The following is a 21,785-nucleotide window of genomic DNA, read 5'->3' on the forward strand; positions in this document are numbered from 1 at the left end:
TAGTTGTGGGGATGAGGGAAGGATGAAATTCACTCTGAGAAATCCCTGAAACTTGAAAGTGTTTTATGATCATTTCCAGCTGAGACAGAAAGTAAATGACTGATTTCATTAAACATTTCATTATGCACAGCAGTTAAAAGAGAGGTGCAGTGGCTCTTTAAAGAGTGGGAGTGCTATAGGAAATTAGCTCCAGCTCAGGCAAGCTGTAAAGTTGTTTTATTTGTCACATGTAATTTCATTGTATTTTAGACTTCAATATAGTGTTTCTTTCTGATAACTTCAGTTTTTTGACAAGTTAGTCTGAACTCCAAACTAAGAGTCAACTACCTGTATTTAAATAAGAGTAATTCCAGAGGTCGAACATATATAATACTGCTTAGACAAAGTAGGTACAGTGTCTTGCAGACAACAGAGAAACCTTCCTGAAAGTCAGGTTTCAGTTGTTGGGGATAGAACCCCTCAGTTTTGTTCAAAACCTGGATGGAGGGGTTGGTAAATAAAAAAGACTTCTTTTTTTTTTATGCTGATAGTCTTGGTGTGTGTTTGGGTGTTAACTGTTGGTCCTTTTCTAGATCGTCAGTGGTATAGTTCATCATAGCCAGACTCCTAAGCTGCTTAAACGTTTGTTTCTGTTCTCTTATGCATCAGCTGCTCCAAACACCGCAGGTATATGTTTTTCTATTTTTGATCTGTTTGTTGCATAGTTAGTTCTTTAAGCAGTCCGGGGAGTCTGTTGAGTGTGTGCTTGGCTTATGGCTCTGTCCTGCTGGCAGGTAGCCTCAAAAGAAAAATTATTCTTTTGTTGTACATTGTTAGGCATGTTGTTAAAAATCTCTAAATTGTCTCCTGTTGGTTTCTGTGTCCTTCTGGAAGTTGCACAGAAATTTTCCAAGCAGGAGTAGCATCCCTGGACTAAAAACTTACTGTGACAAAAATGTGCAAATGCTTTTCATGTGGTTCATCTAGAAGATACTTCGCTTATTTTATCAATGTGGTTTTTCTGTATTACTGCTGTGAACCAGACTTCCTGCTCTTAATCCTGAAATTACTGCATTTGCAGTGGCATCATATCAGAAAGTGTTTTCCTTTTTGCTCTTATTTGCAAGCAGTATGCTTCTTCCCAGCAGTTGCAAAAAAAAGCACAGGTTTGCAAGGCATCTGACTTCCTCTTATATCTGACTTCTTACATAATCTTCCCACTTGATCGAACTTGGCTGAATAACACATTAAGCTGCAAAATTCAAGATAAAAAATTGTCAGTGCGCTTTCTAGCATTCCATAGTTCAGACTTTAGCTGAAATAGTAGTGCTGCTTTGAACTAGGAACCTGATCCTTAGTGCACCACCAACACCTATTCCTTTTACAGAGGGAGGTTTTGATGTATGCAAGGTATTAAACACCAAAATATGTCAAGGAATTCCAGGATCACTGAGGTTAGAAGAAACCTCTGGAGACTATCTAGTCATGTTACTGTCCATATGCCCCTCTTCAGAATAGGGTTAACTGCATCAAGCTTAGTCATGTCCCATTGGGTTTTAAACATCTCCAAGTGTTGAGACTCCACAGCCTTCCTGGACAGTCAGTTTGACCCTCCTCATAGTGAAAAGTGTTGCTGTTATGTGTAAGTGGGATTTGCTGTAGTTCAGCTTGTGCATAACTGCCTCTCATCAAGTCACTGAGTCTAGATCCATCTTCTGTACTCTCCCCCTCTGCTTCAGCCCCAGTGTTTATACACACAGGGGAGATTGACCCCTGCTGAGCCCTCTTTTCTGCAGGTTGAATGATCCCAGCTCTGTCTCTCCTATCAGGTGCTTTGAACCCTTTAATGATCACACTGGGCCTTCACTGGGCCTGGTCCAGGAGCCTTCACAGGAGGGCCCAGCACTGGGCACAGCCCTCCAGCTGAGAACAGTGGTGACTTTATTCAGCTGGTGCACAATGGCTTTGCTAACGCAGCCTAGGAGCGCATTGTCTGTTTGCTGCAAGGGCACCTTGCTGGCTCAGGTAGTTCCTGCAGGCTTCACCTGTAACTGGTGTTCTGTTTCAGCTACAAACGATGGAAAGACTGCAAGCTTTTCCAGGCAGAGACTGAGCGAATGTGGGAGAAGCCTACTCTTTAAAGCAACACCAAAGTGCTGTCCCACAATTCTTTCGTATTTTAATAGCTGTTTTCAATAGTAAGTGGCTAGGTGTCATTCTTCATAAAAGTATTACAGGATAAGCCAAGCAGACTGTAGAAACTGTTTTTTATGCCTCTTACAGTCTGATACATCTAAAATCTTGTCTCCAGGAGCTCATCAGTAACGTTCTGTTCTGAGCTGTAAATTTTTCATCTACCTTATCTTCTTACAGTGGAAAGTTTCAAGTTGCCATTGTATCTTCCATGAAAATTATAGTTCGGTTTGGTATTTCAGTGTTGGCTGATGTTGTAGAATGTTACTTAATTAGGATGTGTGTTTAAAACAATTGACATTACTCCATAAATTATATGGTTATTATACAAGATTTGAGGCTAAATCAAGCTCTGCCTTAACTGTCTCTGAGTTAGCTAAGTAGAATTACAGAGAAGATTCTCAGTTGAAAGTATTGAGACTGAACTGCTGTAATTAATTTTCTGCTCTTACTGAGTGCCTGAGATGTTCTAGTCAATGCAAAACTATTCATAAAAGAATGAACCTTAAATGCAGTATCTGAAATTTCTGTAGAAAGGTTTTTGGTATGATTGTTAATTCTACATTTAAACTACAGTATTAGATACCAGTCAGCTGCTTTAGTATAAAATTATATTTGCTGCACAGTATCCTGGATTTTAGGCTGGATGTGAGGACAGCCCCAGCTGTATGGAAGTTCTGTAAGAACTAATTAATGCAGGAGAAATTGTTCCTGAAGTTATTAGTCACAGCAGTGTTTGAGAGAATATTGCTGTTGTTAAACAGACAGAGGCAGTGTGGTGTACAAAGGCATCTTATCTTTGACTCAAGGCTTTCTGTACAGAAGAGGCTCTGCTTGCTTACCTTAATGGCAACTAACAGGTTTACTTAGGAATGCTTTTGTGTTAGAGTTCCTGATTGTCTGCAAATTTAATATTACTGATGTCTGACAGATGGGAAAAACCAAACTGTGATGTTTGAGACACTCCAGGACTGGCGTGATGAGTTGGAGCGGACCAAAGGGAATGTGAAATACAAAGCAGTGACCACCAATGAAGGCTACAGAGTCTCTGAGAAGTAAGCTTGCCCTTGTTGATAGTGAACTTTGGACTTGTGAAAATCAGTGCTACCTTGGATGCTGGGGATTATAAGTAGTTTAGGACTTTTTTTAGGATCTGGTTTCTATTTTTATTTATGGAGTAGTTTGGTTTGTAATCTCAGGAGCTGATCCTGCTCAGGCAGGGTTAACTTTAAGATTAGGTTTAAACTACTCAGGATCTTGGCCAAATCAAGCTTTGATTATGTCTAGGAGTGGAGAATAGAAAATATGTAGGTCTGGGACCTACACTCCTGTCACACTCTTTAGGATGACACTTTCTCAGTCCTGTACCTTTACTCTGATAAAATTTCAAGTTATGTGCACTGGAGATTTTCCACTGTTTTAGTTGGGGGAGGGGCTGGGTGGGGAAAGAGTAACTGGTTTAAAGTAAATCTGCAAAATGTGCTGGTGGAAGTTAAGTTGTGTTGCCTTTAGGAGAAGGTTAGCTACATTTAGGTGAGCTTGGCCACCAGTTTAGCTGAGTAGCATTTATTGGTGCGCCCTTTAGGATGTATACAAGGATTTGTGTACTTCTACTGTTGTTTCATAGTCAAATCATGAAAGGTTTCACAGACTGTGGAAACTAGTATTGCAAAGTCTCAACTATTTATTCTAGAACTCTGTCTTGGGCGACCCAAACTGAGTTTAAGTACTTATCTTTGTTGCTTCTCTGGGCCTTGAACATAAATAGTGTTGGCTGATGCTGGAAATCCTTGATGTATTAAATGATATTCTTGAATTAGGATGTGAACTGCTTAACAGGCATGGAAACAGAACTAGTCATTTAATACTGCAAGGGTATCTTTTGAAACAACAAAGCATGAGAGAACCAAGGTGGTCTTAGCAATCAGTCTTAGAGGTTACAGTTAGTTGCACCTTTGCAAAGGCAGGGGGATTTTTGCAATGAAGATAGTTAAGACCTCAAGGTTGGGAAAAAGCCTTATTCAGCTGAAAATAAAGGGACAGCTTTGATGACAGTATAATAATCTAGTAGACTTGTAGCAGAGTGAATATATAATTAGAATTTGAGCTAGAACACTCACCATCATTAAAAGGAGCTTGGAAATTGTTCACTTTTGAGACCAAGAAACTCTTCTTTGTCATCTTAGGCTGCCGTTGTATTTTGTTGTTCCCATATGCATTTCTGAAGAAAGTATCTTGAAGTACGAAGGCAGAGGCATTCCTGTAAGTATATGTGCATGGCTGAGGGTAAGACTCTTACTGAGATGGCAGACTTTCAGTTAGTATTGCAGATGTTACTGCATCTTGTTTTTAACACCTTACATGTATACCTGGTCATCTATTGAAGGGAAACAGATGTTGGAAGGAGAAGTGCTTGATTTCTGTATTTCACTGAAAAGTGTCATATGTAGCAAAACATATATATAACACACACGTAACATTTCACAGTTCCCATTTACTAATGTCCTGCAGCCTACATACACTACTAGCCTGTCTGTCCAACAGCCTGTTTTTCATGAGACTGTACTGAGTGGCATCTGGGTGGGGCAATATGTAGGCTTTGAAATGCTGTTTGGATATTGAGGTGAAGACAGTGCATGTAAGGTGTAGCTGAACACCTCCAGTTACCTAGCTTGGGTTCTGGTAAGTGCTGTGGCTGTGATGATGGCAGTGTTTTTGCAAAGTCAAGTAGCCCAACTGAAAAACTAGTTCTAGCCATCCAACAGAAAATGAAGTTAAATATACTGGTTTGCACCCTGTAGCAAGCTGGGTTTGGCTTTCTGCCTTTTAGTTCAAGAACCAATAAGAGGAGATGGAAACAAGGAGCGAAGTTATCTCACTTGTGAGGTCTTACCTTAGCTGCTGTATGCCCATTAAACTTGCCGAGGAAAATCATGTTCATTTCATGCTTTTAAATTAATTGGTCCATGGAGAAGATAGTACTCTGTTGTCCTGCCTAAAGGTCAAAGTAGTTTGGCTCACTTTTTCTCAGAGAGTCAGAGACCTATTACACTGGTTCTTACATAGAAACAGAAATGTTTGGGGTTTTTTTATTCCATCTTGCATTCACAGAATTGTAGAATAGTTTCGACCTTTAAACATAATCTAGTCTAATCCCTTTCTGGAATGAAAAGAAGCATCTTCTCCTAGATCAGGTTGCACAGAGCTCTTTCCAACCTGGCCTTGAATGTTTCTGGGGCATCCACCACCTTTCTGGGCAACCTGGTCCATCCAGTTTTCCAGCACCTTCCTTGTAAAAACTTTCTTCCTCGTATGTAGTTCTAAACCTACCCTCTTTTAGTTTCAAACCATTACCCCTTGTCATATCACAGCAAGACCTGTTAAAAAGTCTTTCCCCATCTTTTTTCTAGGCCCTCTTTAAGTAATGAAATGCCACAAAAAGGTCTCCCCAAAGCCTTCTCCAGGCTGAACAACCCCAATTCTTCAGCATATCCTCACAGGACAGGTGCTCCAGTCTTATGACCATCTTTGTGTCTCTCCTCTGGACTGGCTCCAGCAGGTCCCTGTCCCTCCTGTGCTGGGACCCCAGAGCTGGATGCAGTGCTCCAGGTGGGTCTCAGCAGAGCGGAGCAGAGGGGCACAATCCCCTCCCTCCCCTGCTGCCCGCGGGGCTCTGGATGCAGCCCAGGACATGTTTGGCTCTCTGGGCTGTGAGTGCCATGGCTGGGGCATGTCCAGCCTCTCACCCACAGCACCCCCAAGTCCTTCTGGGCAGGGCTGCTCTGGGTCTGTTCATGCCCAGCCTGTGCTGATACTGGGGATTGCCCTGACCCAGGTGCAGCACCAGCACTTGGTCTTGTTAAACCTCATGATGTTCCCATGGACCACTCCTCAAGCTTGTTCAGGTCCCTCTGGATGGCATCCTGTCCTTCAGGTGTGTCAAACACACCTCACAGCTTGGTGTTGTCTGGAAATTTGCTGAGGGTGCACTTGATCTCAGACTGTGTCGTTGATGAAGGTATTAAATAGTCCTGGTCCTAGTACAGACCCCTGAGACTCATCACTGATCTCCATATGGACATGGGGACATGACCACTACTCTCTGGATGTGACCATTTAACCAGTTCCTCATCCCTGAGCAGACCATGCATCAAATCTGTATCTCCCCAGGTTTGAGAGAAGGATGTTGTGGGTAATCATGTTCAAGGCCTTACGAATGTCCAAATAGATGACACATCTGTAGCTATCCACTGTTCATAGGCCTTGCAGAACTCTTCTAAATATTTCCTAACTGTTTCTGTGAAGCTAGTGTCAAGATAGCTGGACCATTAAATTGGTTTGAGAAGGCAGTCAAAGGACAGTATAGTAATTTTTTCCACTCTTCATGATTTTGAGGTTTCTGCATCCTTCTGAGGTGCACCTCATGGTTACTGTAAATTGATAGCAGAACTTCAACTTCCTGATTTCGTTTGTGTCGTATTCCTGATGAAAATGATTCTTACTCCCTGTTTCAATGCAAGTGTGCAGATCATCTTGAGAGCTTCAAGGAGTAGGTATGAATGAAGAAAATACGTGTAAAGGGAACTAAGAAGCTTTGAGGACTGATTTGGCACAAGGAATACCTGTGACCATGCAATCTGATTCAGCTGTGGAGTGTTTAACACTTTATTTCATATGCCTAGATTACTCTTTATGCATAGTTCACATGAAAAAACATCAGCGCATCTATTGCGAGTTATCTTAAGGCTGAACTATAAGAAAAACCTACCATCTGTGTAGAGAAAGGGATGGATTATATATATATATATATATATATATATATATATATATATATATATATATATATGTTACTTGTCTTGCTGTGGCATATATGCCGACATAATTTGGCCATAGACTTTTTGATCAATTTTTTTTTACCTGTGAGGGAAGTTGAGAAAGTAATGTTTTGACATAATCTGACATTTTATATTTCCCTGTGCCTGTGTAAAAACTTGCAAGTGGTAACATAGTGTACTCAGGCATGTAATTTTGGTTCAGGTGTAGGAGTTTGCTTCTATTGATGGTGTTATTAAATACACTAAAAATTCAATGAAGCAAAAGCACAGAGAAATTTTGAAATCACTGAGTCACATAATCAAATACCTTGTATAGGACAATTTACTAATTTTTCTCACCTGGTAAATGTCTTTCTGCAGATTTGGTGTTGGTCTTGCCATAATGGTGCTGCTCTCCTCAAAATGTCTGCGTTTCCCAAAGAACAAGATGACAGCACTTCACAAACGCAAAAAGCCTTCTTGGATGGGTCAGTAATAGCTATTCTGTCCACAACACTTTGCTTGGTATGGACCTTGCTTCTCTTTTTCCATATATGCTATATCTTTTAAGCTTTCACACATCAGGAAACCAGTTCTGTATCTGAAAGTAGTTTTCTGTAGTGGAATGTGTTTAAGCCCTTGACCTAATGGCACCGGTCACTTGTGCAGGACTGGAACCTCACTGAAGGCTTTTTCTGTGGAAATACATACAGATATATGTCTGAGGAATCTGTACAAACTGTGGTGTGTTATTTAGGTAAAGCAGCAGCAAAGCCTGTAGGGTTTAATGGGCTTAATTGTTTAGCAAGTAAGAGAAATCTAGACTCCATCTCTAAATGTGGATTTGCAAACTGAGCTTTTAAGACTCTGCCATCTTCTGAGAGCTAGGTTCATGTTCTTAAATAATTTGAGATAAGGTGATCTAAAATGTCTGAGACAGCCTAAGCAGTTCACTACTGCAGCTTTCAGATGTGAAGGGAGACTGCACTTTTTCAGTTGGGGTAGTAAGCTGAATTAGTTCAGCAGTTTGAAAAATTACAAGTTTAACTTAAAGGAAGGAGCACAGCTGTCTGAATGTTATGGCAATGACTTTTTGCCCTTTAATTTTGGCGCTTTTTTAACCTGTTGTGTGTCCTGGACAGAACTTCTCTCTCAGCGGACGCCTGTTAGATCAGACTCATATGTATAATCTGTGCATTGAACATGGGCTCCTTGCTCCTCATAGATGGAGAGCCTTTTAATCACACAGAACTAACAGAAAACAGCTTGACTGGGCTCTTAAAACTGCTTTTGTTTATAAAATTCCTTATACTTGCACAGGAAGAGCTTGTGGCCTTTCCTGCAGATTCTCTAATATTTTTGCCCTGAAATGGGGAAGATTACATGATTTAGAACTGTCTTTAATACTATTTCATTATGTGAAAGTAAATAAAACTAGCAGTAAGCTGTAACAAGTCACCCTCTGATATTTTGATGCCTTCTCTGTGGCTGTTTGAACTTGGGGCAGTATTGCTGGTTTTCTTTGCTGTGCAGTACTGGTGCTTAATGACTGGAGTCTGAAATGTATCTACGAATTGGCCATCAGGGTGTGTTAAAGTGCCATTATAGTAATAGTCTGAACTCAGGCACAGAGCAGATGTTTACAATTAGCAGTTTATCTTTTTAAAAAAGCTGTTCAGAGTCTGATCTTCCAGCACAAGTTCTTTACTGCTTCATTTGGAAGAAGTATTTGTATTTGGCCAACGATTGCGTTCCCTCACCTCTGATCTGATGCATCTTCAGGAGGTCTGGTAACCTGTGTTTCTGATCTGGACCCCTGTAGTTCTCACCTAAAGCAGGTTTCTGTGCTACAGCCTGCAGGAAGCAAAGCACTCTGTCCTGCCTGGAAAAGTGCCCACAAGGCCTCACTTTTGAAGTATGAGCTAGAGCAATTTTTCCCAGGTCTTGACCGTAAGAGGCCAGAGTGACAGCAGATGTAGTTACCAAGTTCATGTTCATCTGAGCTCTGGAACCTGAATGAGAGGAGATGTGCTGGATCCAAACCAAAGCGTTATCTGGCCTGGTATTTTTGACTCTCCTACAAGGGAAAAAAAATAGTAGATACAAGGGAAGTGCAAGATATATTGTCTTGTTTGAATCCAGATAATTTCCTTTACTCATGCGTTTCATTAGAAGACCTGGCAGCTAGGTATCAGAGTCTGGTTGGCAAAAGTCAAGAGAAATTGTAAGCTTCTGCTGGGAGGTTTGGGTGTTTCTATCCATCTCTTCTTTCTGGATACACCTCTAGCAGCCCCCTAGTAAAGTGATTTTGGTGTATCTAGTGAAGAAAACAGTAGTAAAAATCAAGTACTGCTTGCAATATTCATAACTGAGGCACAAATATAGTTTTATTGGTGTAATGGTTAAAAGCTTCAAATCTTGTTACAAGCCTGTAGGCAAGCTTCCAGCCAGTACTTAAAAATGCATGGAGGCCACTAGCTTTCTAGAGTGTCTATCTTCTGGTATTACAACTCTTTCACAAACTGTGCCTGTTAATTTTGTCTTCAGTGATAATAGTTGGTGCATTATTTGACTTTTGAAGCAGAAGGCTTTAATCTCTTGATGGTTTGATTTAGAATCTGTAAGACAATTAGCAAACCTCCCTATGAGCTCCTGAAGATGGATGACTTGTCAAGCAGCCTTCCATCTCTGCAAGATATCCAGACTGCATACACAAGATTTAAACAGCTGTTTTTGATAGGTAAGTCAGACTTTAAAGCAAAGCATGATGATGTGCTGTGTCTCATGAGTGCAGTAATTTTCTAGATTGGTGTTTTGATTTTGAAAGTGGTTAAAAGCAGATTTTAAAATACATAACTGAAGACTCTGCTTATGTCTGAATGAAGGTTTGTAGTTCTTTGACTTAACCATTGCTTGCTAAGCTGTCACAGTATCTGAAAATTACTTTTAAAGGGAGCGGAGTCTTAACTGTTAGTTGGAACACACTAGCTGGAGTGAAGTTTGTGAGGAAGCTTTTTCAGTCTGTGGTCAACCTTTTAAATAGCCTTTATGCTCTGTCAAGAGTGCAGATTAATGCTAATTAATTTTTGCACTAGGTGTTGTTACCCACTAGTCACATCTCAAAACATGAAGCTACTTAAATTCTGTCCTTTAGAAAGCAATAAAATGGGAGCCACGTGAAAGTATGCTCTAGGCTTTCAGAAAGACTTCTTTCTTCTGAGACTTTCCAACTATTTTGCTGTCATGAAACACTTCGACCTCATCTCCTGAGATGAAAAAAGATCCACTCCATTTTTAATATGAGATATTAGAGTTTCACACCGAGGATTTTGTCTAGAATACACTGTCAAATCCACAGTGAATCTTAAGAGCTAAATATAGTTACTTATCTTTTTATGTGGTTTCTGGTAACTCACCCTCTGTAGGAAAAAGGTCAAAGCTTGAATTTAAGTCATTTAACCTGTCTCAGGAAATACTTTGTATTTTGATGATGTAATTGTATCCTTCATTGTCTTGTATTCATGGAAAGGAGAATGTGTTAAAACTGTAATCTAGTAAGTGTTTTGTTCTTGGAGCTTTTTAAATAAGGTTTGATAGTAGACTGTACCTCACTGAGTATAGCACTATGCACTTGCAGTCTGAGAAAAATGTTCAGGTAACCTTTTGCAGAAGTAATAAGATCTTACAGAAATTTGCTACCTTATTACCATCTTTTAAAGTCTGAACACATTAACCATTACTTTTGTCCTGTCCTGGCTAGTTAATACGGTATAGGCAGCTTGTCCTGACCATGGCACTCACAGCCCAGAGAGCCAAACGTGTCCTGGGCTGCATCCAGAGCCCCGTGGGCAGCAGGGGAGGGAGGGGATTCTGCCCCTCTGCTCTGCTCTGCTGAGACCCACCTGGAGCACTGCATCCAGCTCTGGGGTCCCAGCACAGGAGGGACAGGGACCTGCTGGAGCCAGTCCAGAGGAGGCACCAAGATGATCACAGGGCTGGAGCACCTGTCCTGTGAGGAAAGGCTGGGAGAGTGGGGTTGTTCAGCCTGGAGAAGAGAAGGCTTTGGGGAGACCTTGTAGCACCTTTCAGTGCCTGAAGGGGCTACAAGAGAACTGGAGAGGAACTCCAGACAAGAGCATGAAATGATACGACAGGGGAGAATGGGTGGGTTTAGATCAGATATTAGGCAGAAATTCTTTACTGTGAGTGCGGTAGGATTTGGTGAAAACTACATCTAATGGAACAGAATTCTGAAGATGCATTCTAGTGCTTTTGTGAAGAACTAGTTTATATGGCCAGGGTGAAAGAAATTGGGAGAGGAATTTAAATGAGTAAAGAGCCAAATGAGGGGGAGAGGTATGGAGGCAGAACAGCTACAGGAACAAAACATGTATATGCTCATGCATTTGAGGCATAGGTGAAAGATGCAGCAGAGACAGAAGTGTGTGTGTGTGTGTGTGTGTGTGTGTATGTGCTGGAATTGAACACCAGAGGTGTATGGAAAGAGACTCGGGGAGGTGAGCAGTTACACAAAAACATATGTAACTGAAGCTATCATTGAAAGGGTAGGGGAGGAGGGAAGTGAGTGTATCTGGTTTCTCACTAGTAGAACTGTTTGTAGGCCTTGTGCTTCAAGGTTTGTCTCATGCAGGAAATGTAATCTATTCTGGTTTTAATTTACTGTATCAGCTTGTGAAAGCTTTCCAATGTCTGTTGACTGGCTTTGATAGAAATAAAAGCAGTGGAGACTTAGGTGGCATTTCAAAAAACCTACAAAAGTCCTAGTGAAATACATAAGAGTTTAATGACTTTGTGGTATTGAACTTGGCCTCCCTGTTTCTGTATTTTAATGTCTTTTTTTAGTTGCAGCAAAAACTGTTTAAAACATTTTTCAGGCAGCTCTTAAATTCCATAGATTTTTATAACCTACTTCTAAAACCCACTGATGTTTCTGGCTGCGATGGTAATGATTTTCAAAATCCAGCCTCTTTATAGTTAAGCTTTATGTGGATCATCATCTCTGATTAAACTTTTTTATTTCTTTTCCATTTTGTCAACAGATTTATTTACCTGGTTTGATTGCCATGAACCTTCAACATAACTTTTCTAAAAGGCTGTGGTGCTATAAACCTGCTGGTGTTTGTAGGACTACTTCACTTCCTTATTTAGTTATAAGGTGTCAGCTTTAACAGTGATTGAGATTTGCTGACTCCTTAGTATTGGTTGTTTTGTACCAGTTCATAACTGAAGGGGAATACAATGGATGGCTGCTAATTATTACTATGTATGTATGTATGTGTGAACAAATCAATTTTTTGTTTTTCGTCTTCTTTTTGCAGATAACAGTACAGACTTCTGGGCAACTGATGTGAAATGGTTTTCATTACTGGAGAGCACAAACTGGCTAGAAATAATCAGGTTTGCTCTATCTTCAGCTTTCTGTGTTTCAAATTGTTGGTAAATGCATTTGTAGTGGGTTTTCTAGCTAGTTTCTTGAAATTGAATGACATTCTTTACTGCCAGTAGGAAAAAAGTTAAGACGGGCTTATGGTTCCATTTATATATCTTATTTCTGCAACTTGAGACAGTGTTTCTAACAGTGCAGACTTGTGTTAAGCCTTCCACTTTAAAGGATGTGAGAACTAGCAGACCATTCCAATTACAACTTTTCCAGAAAGCTTTTTAAAACTATAGATCCAGATAATTTCTGTCCTGCACTGTCACCTTCTTCCCAAGCTCAATAATCCTATTTGTTTCTTGCATGAAACTATTCTGTTTCTCTTACTGGCCTTGCCATTCTTCTCTGTACTCTCTACTTCTGTAATGTCCTTTAGGATGAGATGAAGTGCAGTGTATGAGATGTTAGCCCACCAAAGACTGATAAAATGACATTTCTTCTCAGTTTTGTCCCCCTCCTGTCCTGATTGTTCCTTAAGTTCTCTTTTCTTCTTTCAGCAGTCCAGAGTGAGTAAATGTTGGAATGGTGTTGGCTAACTTAAGGCTTGTTGTAGTGGAATGCTGAGGAATTTTGTTTTCAGTGTTACTTTGTGCTAGCTCTTTTGCCTGTCAGTTTATTCTGTGATCAGCTAATTACCATGAGGTGCTTCTGCAGTCAGCTCCAGTCCCTTCTAGTCTTAATAACAATTAATAAATATTGATAGTTATTAACTCGTTAATCCAGAATTTAAATGTATGTGTTTATTGAAGGTTCTAGTGAAGACCATATGTTGAGAAATCCATTGACATGACCAAGATCACAAGTAGCTGGAAGTAAAAGCCAGGCCAGATTGCTATCCTTAGGTTGTTTTGAGACTGGTCGTTTCCATACTTGGATCCAGTTGGTTCCTGGATCAGCCTGTTCTTGGCTCTTGCAGTTAGTAGGAATGCCTTCTCACATGTTCTAGATCATAGAACAAAGAATCTGACAACTCCACACTTAAGAAATAAACTGTCAGCTTCTATTAGTGGCCTAAGCTATTGCAAAAATTCTAATTTGTGTGCAGGTTTTTGCAAAAAATAATTAACTTTATGAAGATTTAGATCTGGAAACCAACAGTGTTACATCTGATTTTATGTGATCTGTAAGTCTACTCAGTCTTCCTTGTGTAATAACGTTCTCTGAATAAATTTTGTCTGAGTGTTTAAAAGAGGTGATTGGTCATCCTTCCATCTGCCTCTTAAAGCCAGATTTTGGAAGAAATGTAGTATGTAGTACATTAGAACATAAATGTGGTGATGTTGACTCTTTCCAGGATAAAGATCTGGTTCTTAGCAATTTTAACACTTCAGGGTGTGATGGCTGCTGCTGATCCAAAATAAAGTATTGTATCATAGCAACTGAAAATGCATGGTTAATGGCCAAATAAAATGTTCTTGAAGCTAAATGGTTCTTCATTTACACAAACTGAGCATGGGTTTTGTGTTTTAAAGAACTAGTCAAGTTTCAAGTATGGCATTCTAGTCCTGTCTAGGGGAAACTAATACAAGAAATTCCACTTAACTTTTCCTGTACCAAACAGGAGAGTCTTGAAGAAAGCAATAGAAGTTGCTGAGTGTCTGGAAATACAGCATACAAATGTTCTCCTCATAGGTACGTATTTAATGAGATAGTCCTATATATTTATTTTTTAAAATTAATTTTGAAGTAGCTTAAGCTGTAAGTTTATAATTACAGTAGAGACTTGCTAAAATTCATACCATACTAGTAAGAGTAAAGCACCTAAATCTCTCACACTCCTGGAAATGCTTCCTATAGTTAAAAAAATATGGTAAGCACTGTTCCAGGCTAAGATAGGATATGAATGAGAAAGCTGCTGATAAATTGTCAGGAGAGTCATGCATAAAGAGGTAACATTCCTGTTGCCCAGTTTATTTTATTTAGGGTCTCCTAGACCCTTTGCTGCCCTTTAAGGGGAAGGGGAGCCATAACTACACAAAGGACCAGTAATAAGAAAACTTTGCAAAATACCTTTATATTTTCTAGATATATGCTGGATATTCTATAGCCTCTTTATTAAAAATATGTGGAAGAATATGCTTACTGTAAACATGTTGAGCAGTTTATTTTTCTAGACAAAGTAATCATACGGAAAACCAAACCTAATGTTAACCATTAAGTGACTCTTGGATTGGAAATTTAGTCGGGTATTTCCCTATATTGCCATTTGAGAAACCTAGCACAGGAAAGAGGTGTTTTCTGGAGGCACCTTGTGGAAAGGTGAAGAATATATGTTGCACGAGGAGACAGTTTCACACCTTGTGAAAAAAGGCATGGAGGATAGGAAGGGTAAGGGGCTGAGGGGCAGGGTGTGCTTTGTGGGAGACTGAAGGGCACAGGCAAGTTGTAGTGGTAAAGGTTGGGGCTTGCAGGTTTTATTGTCAAAGTGTTTTCCTAGGATAAATGTGTAAGTAACCTTATATTTGAAATCATGGATTAACTTCTCTATGACTTGCAAAAATTTCTGTGCTGCTCTGATCCTGAAATACAATTTTGTTTATGTGAACGTGGCAATGCTTTGCTTTCATACACAAAGTTTGAGGAATGACTCAGTAAAGAATATTGTTTCTACTCTCCCTTGTAGAAGAGAGTGCTACTGATCTGTGCTGTGTAATCTCGAGTCTGGTTCAAGTGATGATGGATTCATACAGCAGAACAAAGTCAGGGTTTCAGAGCCTTATTCAGAAGGAGTGGGTGATTGGAGGACATGGCTTTTTGGATCGCTGTAACCACTTACACAAAAGTGAAAAAGAGGAGGTATGATTTTTTTAAATTCCTTTCTTTACTTACTATTTACAAGCTTACTCAGCACAAGGAGGGTTTTAGCTGTTAGTCCAGAAGATCCAGTTACTCTGATGATATTTTGTGTTTTGTTGTATGGGTTGATGTTTGTACACTGTTTTTGCTGTTCAGAGGTCAGCAGTGGCTTTATTATTGAGGAGGACAAATGCAAAATTTCCCAGTCTTGGAGTCTTTTGGAAGTCATATCTTGTGCCGTTGAAAATTGTGTTAAATGGTAGTAGCATCCATAGAAATAACTCAAGTTAATTGCCTTATTCCTGTCACATCTAGAGATCAGCTTTATACATAGTATAAATAATAAATATAAGATAGTCTTGCTTTGGGACTAGATCAGATTGCTATACAGAATTGAAATAATAGATGTAAACTGACTAATTCTGATGAAGAATTGTTATAAACTAGTTTTGCTTTGCCACCCTTAAAATGCTGCATGGTGGCAACTTTCAAATTCAGAGTAGAAAGTGCTCACCTCTTCTGTCAACAATTGGCCAAGGGTAGCTCAGATAATACTTTTTCAGAGTTCAGCCAAGTATATATGCAGCAGTTCTATAGTTAATCAGGCTTCTTGCCTTAAGATTTGTATTTGGAGGCACTAAATACTATAAAATAAATAAGTCTGCATGGTGGAACAATTTTAACTTTTTTTGAAACCAATGAAATATTTTATTTACTTAGGCTCCTGTTTTTCTGCTCCTGCTAAATTGCGTTTGGCAGCTGGTACAACAGTATCCTCCAGCATTCGAGTTCACAGAAACTTACTTAACTGTCTTATCAGACAGCCTCTATGTGCCTATTTTTAGCACTTTCTTCTTCAACTCTCAACATCAAAGAGACACTAATAAGGTAAGGGTTTGGTATTTCTTGGACGCATTGTTGTTGGACAATGAGTTTAACCAACAAACAGGGAACACTAAAAAAAAGCTAATTCCCAACAGCGCCTTTTTCCTTACTCATTGAAGTGCCTTGAAGGGTGAACAAGTGGAATTTTGGCCATAAGGAGTCAAGAAGGAATATGTAACCTGTAACGTGTGGTTGTAGTTTCATGTTTTAATACTCTTCAGTGAAATTGGAGCTCCCTAACCTATGAGGACTATTCAGCTGTCCTGCAGAATAAGTTATCTACAAAATTCTTGTATCGTATATTCTGTTGTGTTCCAAAATCAGCATCTCCTGAATGTTGATTTGTATTTGGTTCATGCTCTTCTCTAGCCTAAGAAGCTGGGAGCAATGGGAGTATCCTCTGCAGGGCTGCACAGAGACTAAAGGAAAAAGTGAAGATAACTGTTTTTCATACAAATAAATTATTGATCACAAAATCTAGACCAGTAACACTGCATGACTGTGGTTAACTTTTGTCATTTGGAATCCTAATATTCCCCCTGTGTTTGAAGAATCCAAGTGTCTGTCTCCTGCCCAAGGTTCAAAACCATTTTTTTCCTGCGATTACTTAACCTTATTTTAATCTGTGAAAGTCTTAATTGCACTGGTTTTGTTTGGTTTTTGAACACATAGAAATCACAAGTGTTGTTGCAACTCTGTGGCCTTTTTTCTGAAAAGCCAGTTTCTTAATTTCACCTTGACTTGGTCAGAATTCCCTTCTAGCAGTATTAAATGTGACCTGTTTGTTCTGGCAGAGTGGGGAAAGCCTCAAGACACAAGGTGGTCCTTTCAGATTCCTTACTGTGTGGGACTGGTCTGTGCAGTTTGACCGCAAGGCCCAGGCTTTTCTGAACAACCCTCTTTATGCAGAGAAACCAAAACCAGATAGAAGTCAACGGAAGACTGCGCGATTCAAAGTAAGATACGTGCTGCTAAACTAAACTATTTTTTCAGTTCTAGAAATATTTTGCACACCTCTTATTTCAAATGTACTCACAGTGAAAATATTGGTGCAGACTTTTTTTAATTGACAAAATGCATGTGTACCTCAGACCCACCTGGGTTTTAAGAACCAAATTTGCATCCACCTCAGTTGAAAATAACTGTTTTACAGTAACTATTCATAGCCATGAAGCTAGGGATTCTTTTTCTTCATACTCAGGTGCAAGTATAGTGGTAAGTCATGAGATTTAACATTCAGGTGAGTTGCACTGACATGTCTGAAGGGAGTTCATTTAGTTGTTCCATGGAGTACATAATTGAAATACATAGCAGGTTTGTAATTGCCTCCCTAATTTTGTCTGAATGTAACTGGAGTGTGTGTCTGCACTTGGAGTGGGAGGGGGACCAACAACAGCAAAAAACTGTCTGGGGTATGGAGGATTATGGATGGACCACTTCATTGCTGGAAAGTAGCACTACTTCAGGGAAAAATGTTTGTTTGGAGTAGCCTCTTTCAATTTTAATTTATTGGTTAAATTCGGTCCTGTACAAAGCAGTCCCAAGTGAGACACTGCCAGTATGATCTACAGCATTAATCTGAGATGGAGTGAGGGACCACTGGATAAAAACCTATAATTCAAGTGCTCTCTGATTTCCAGCTAGCTTAAACTAAACATGAACATTTGTAATACTTGAACGTAAGCAATGGATTTGGCATTTTCAAAGAAAGTTTCTTTATCAGTGTTACTTTTGGTTAGTGCAGGGAAGGTAGCTGGCAATAAGTACACTCTGTGAAGTATCTGATGTATTGAAAAATAACCGTTTGAACACAGCCACTGCTTTGCTATATAGTTCAAGGGACTATTGCTTGCAAATAGTTTGTGAATACAACTTTTTCTTCCTCTTAAAGCTGCTTTCGGAAATTCCATTAATATTTATCTGAATATTTTTCTTTCCTCTTAAAGCATCAACGGCAACTTTCATTGCCACTGACACAGGCAAAGCCTTCCACAAAGAGAGGATTTTTCAGGGAGGAAACAGATCATTTAATTAAAAACATTCTGGGTAAAAGAATTGGCAAGTTCATAAATTCTTCAGATGAGCCCCCTAACAACTTAAGGGAGTTTTATGATAGCTGGCATAGCAAACCTGTTGACTACCATGGTCTTCTGTTACCACGCATCGATGGCCCCGAAATCAAAGTCTGGGCACAGCGTTACCTACGATGGATTCCTGAGGCCCAGCTTCACGGAGGTGGAACAATAGCTACAGCTGCCAAGATTCTGGACTTGATGGAGGAAGTGCAAAGCCTGCAGGTGAAAATGGATGAAGAGCACAGTCAGGCTGTGTCTGGAGATGTACATTCTGCTCCCATGCTGAGAAATTCTGCCCGTTTGTCATCCTTGTTTCCATTTGCTTTACTTCAGAGACAGTCTGTCAAACCAGCTTTACCCACTAGCACCTGGAAGGACTTGGAAGATGAAGATGACTTGGTCAAGAGGGATGATGAATTTGTTGATCTAAGTGGGGATATGTTATAACATGTATAGATTACAGTATGGATTGTATATGGCTAAGCACTGAGTTTTAAATGTTGTGCTGTATCTTCATATAAGGCACTTGAGGATCTGCAACATGTTCAATGAGTTTGTGGGGTTAAAAAAAGCTTGATTGGAAAGAACTACTTGTAATTAACTGAGCATGTTTTGAACTTCCATTTCACTCCCAACAATATTTATTGCAGAAACATATTTTTAGCATAGGTGTAATAAAAGTGGGAGTCTTGGCTGGAGTAATGATATGGCCACTGTTAAAAAACAGCAAATAAAATTCCTGCTATAAAGGTGGAATGATAAACGCATATGGCAACAATCATGCTATCTTTACAGAACATCTCTTTCCCCTTATGCTAAGAGTACTGGGAATAATGGACTGCTGTGATTTGCATTTCCCCCCCACGTAAAGTAAGCAGTGAAAGAAGCAACCAACTGTGCATTCACAGATCAGCTTTTGACAGTTGAAGAACACATTTGTGGTCACCAGGGGTTTTCTGTCTGCTGTTGGATCAGCAGAAGTCATGTGCATGCCCCTTCCCCTTTGTCACTGTTGTTCTGTGTGGTGTCACGGTCACAGGTTGGTTGCTGTGAGCCTGTGCATGCACTTAACTCAAAGGTCAGATGCAAGAGCTTAATGACACATTTCAAGTCTTAATGTATGGCTGCTATGCTACATGCCCTTGCTGCCTTGGAATATTGTTTGCTCTTAATTTTGAGGAATGAGATTGCAATTTGCCACGAGTGTTTTTTTTCTCCTTTTAAGTGGAGTGAGACTTTCATTTTAACTTTCCCCCATTGATGCCAGTTGCCTTTAAGGCTTTCTGTAGCTTGCACTGAGACTCTCCACATAGCAGGGATGACTCTTTTCCTGTAATCCTGCAGGATTTGCAGTCTGTTGCCACTTGTCATGAATTGGTGGTAGAGCTTATGAATGTGGCGTTTATACCATAGAACACTTGTGTCCTGTTGCTGGATGTTACAACAGTACCTCAGTGAAAAAAGCCATAAAGAAATGCCTGTTGACTTGGATCTACTGTGTGTATGTTTATACAAAGTATTTTTACTGCAAATAATTATCCTCTATAGAGCTGAATATTATTTGACTGTCAGATCTGTTTTGAACCCTTAAATTGTGTAATACCCCAAGAACAGATTCAAGTCATAAAATCAGTTACACTGAGAGGTTCTCATAATAATTCAAAAATCCATGCTGGAAAACTTAGCTGGTGGATAAACTGTTGCTTAAATTTGATCAGCTCGGTGAAACTGGGGATATTAAACTTTAGTTACTAACTTATCACTTCATACTGAGTTGTATTAATGTATAGCAACAATTCATCAGCAGCCCTCTACAAATAGCTTCTCATAACTGGGAAATGGGGAGAGCTTGATGCAGCTGTGCCAAACTGAAGCTTCCCAGCTCTTAATTGCCTTAAAGTCTTAGTGCAAGGACAATACTTGAGTTTGTAGTGTTTTATTTAAAAATACACTAGTACTTATGTTTTCTTCTGTGATACATATGATCTTTACAGCTTGTACTTGCTAGAATGGGCTGTACGGCACATTTCCTTCAGACTTAATTCATGTAATTCATGTGACTCATGTATGCAATAATACTTTGCATGTTGAATGAGCAGTGTATTATTACAGTGAAGAAATACTTGTCATTCTAAGGTCATTTGGGTTTAAGGATGGGGTTTTTTAAATGCTGCCATTAAAAAAAAAATTAAAATGATTTTTCTATACTTTTGATCAAACTGTTGTAATATTTCAGTCATGAAGATCACATATTTGTATTAAAGAATGGATGTTGGACATCTTATTTGTACATAAGTTATCAGAAATATATATAGAAGAGAAGCATATATCTGGAATCGAACATGGGAACACTTCTAATGTAGAGTAAATACCATTGTTGCTGGTTTTCTGCACTGAAGGATTGGAAATATACTTCCTATTTTTACTCCAGGCTTCTGTTTATACCTCCAAGTTTTAACACTGAATGCAAGCTAGCAGCTCTACAGGTTTTTATCTTCTTTTTTTCCTTCTTCTTTTTGTCACATACTGTTACTTCTCTCTAACAGGCTGTTTGAAGAGTGTTAATAAAAATACATTTTGACATAGTTGTCTTGAAATGAGAATGTATGTTTAAATAACTAAATCACAGCAGACTTGACAATCTGCAGTGACAGGGCTTTTCTGCTTATATCCTGGGTTTTGCAGACTGTTACAGGGAAGCTGTGCAGTTTTGATCTCGCTGTACTTTTGGAGAGGTGCCATCGGTGCAGGAGGGAGGAAAGTTCAGTGCAGTGAAGTGGGGTGACTGTGGGAAGTTAAAGGGGATCTAGGAACTGTCTGCTGAGTATCTGTAGTGGTGGGGGTTATTAACACTGTTGATTTCTGTCTTACCAATGTGCTTTCCCCGTGTCCAAGGCAAAAGTTGTTCTTGCATTGTCACACTAAGCAACTTCTTGAACTTGCCACAAGGGGGTGTTTCTCAAACCAGATGCGTGTTTGAGATGGACTGAGGGGTGACCACAGTAAGTTGTGGAGTACAAATTTTAAAATTCCCCTTTCTTCAAGACCCTACAAATTGCTAGCCCCTGATCAAAGGCAGCACAAACAAATATGTTGATTTAGTGCAAATCACAACAATAAAATGCCATGAATGTTACAAGACCGTGCCAGCTTTGTTCTTGAAGCCCCACACAGCAAGAGCTGTGGGTCACATTGTACCACAAGGTGTGCCTCTGCCTCACCCACACCTGCTAAAGACCAGCAATTGTACTTTGACCGCTTGGCTTTGATTTAAGACTGTATTCACTATTGAAAAGGTTCAGCTATTGATGTGCAGCATAATGGAATGCAAACGTACTTTATTAAGGTGCTTGCAGCCAGCTTGCCCTCCTGATCTTTTGCTCCTGCTAAAGCTTTTCCCATTTGTGCTCAAAGCACGGAAGCATAACTTTTTCCAGAGGTAGCAGAATACTCTCTGCTGAGGATTTCTTCCAATGGAATAATTTTGTCACAGCAGAGGTCACCTTCATTCTAAACTACCTGGAGATCTCATGCAGTATTTACGGCTCGGTGCTCCTTCACAAAGAGCTAAGTTTTGCATAAAAC

General features: G+C 39.6%; 1 protein-coding gene across 2 annotated transcripts in view; it reads left to right on the forward strand.

Annotated features, from left to right (window-relative positions):
• The window catches only part of MTMR12 (myotubularin related protein 12), a gene marked incomplete at its 5' end in the record, with an annotated part of 33,159 nt that extends 12,486 nt beyond the window's left edge, over positions 1-20,673 (forward strand). For both annotated transcript variants that reach the window (XM_082302204.1, XM_082302205.1), the window contains 11 exons: positions 573-666; positions 3,104-3,227; positions 4,359-4,434; positions 7,368-7,474; positions 9,602-9,726; positions 12,326-12,404; positions 14,006-14,076; positions 15,068-15,240; positions 15,961-16,128; positions 16,920-17,081; positions 18,072-20,673. In XM_082302204.1, coding sequence (XP_082158330.1) covers positions 573-666; positions 3,104-3,227; positions 4,359-4,434; positions 7,368-7,474; positions 9,602-9,726; positions 12,326-12,404; positions 14,006-14,076; positions 15,068-15,240; positions 15,961-16,128; positions 16,920-17,081; positions 18,072-18,647 — 1,755 coding nt within the window. In that variant the 3' untranslated portion in view covers positions 18,648-20,673. The remainder of the gene's footprint in view (positions 1-572; positions 667-3,103; positions 3,228-4,358; positions 4,435-7,367; positions 7,475-9,601; positions 9,727-12,325; positions 12,405-14,005; positions 14,077-15,067; positions 15,241-15,960; positions 16,129-16,919; positions 17,082-18,071) is intronic.
• Positions 20,674-21,785: the final 1,112 nt, after the last annotated feature.

Source organism: Coloeus monedula (genome assembly GCF_965178545.1).
Source record: "Coloeus monedula genome assembly, chromosome: Z".
Lineage (NCBI taxonomy): Eukaryota > Metazoa > Chordata > Aves > Passeriformes > Corvidae > Coloeus > Coloeus monedula.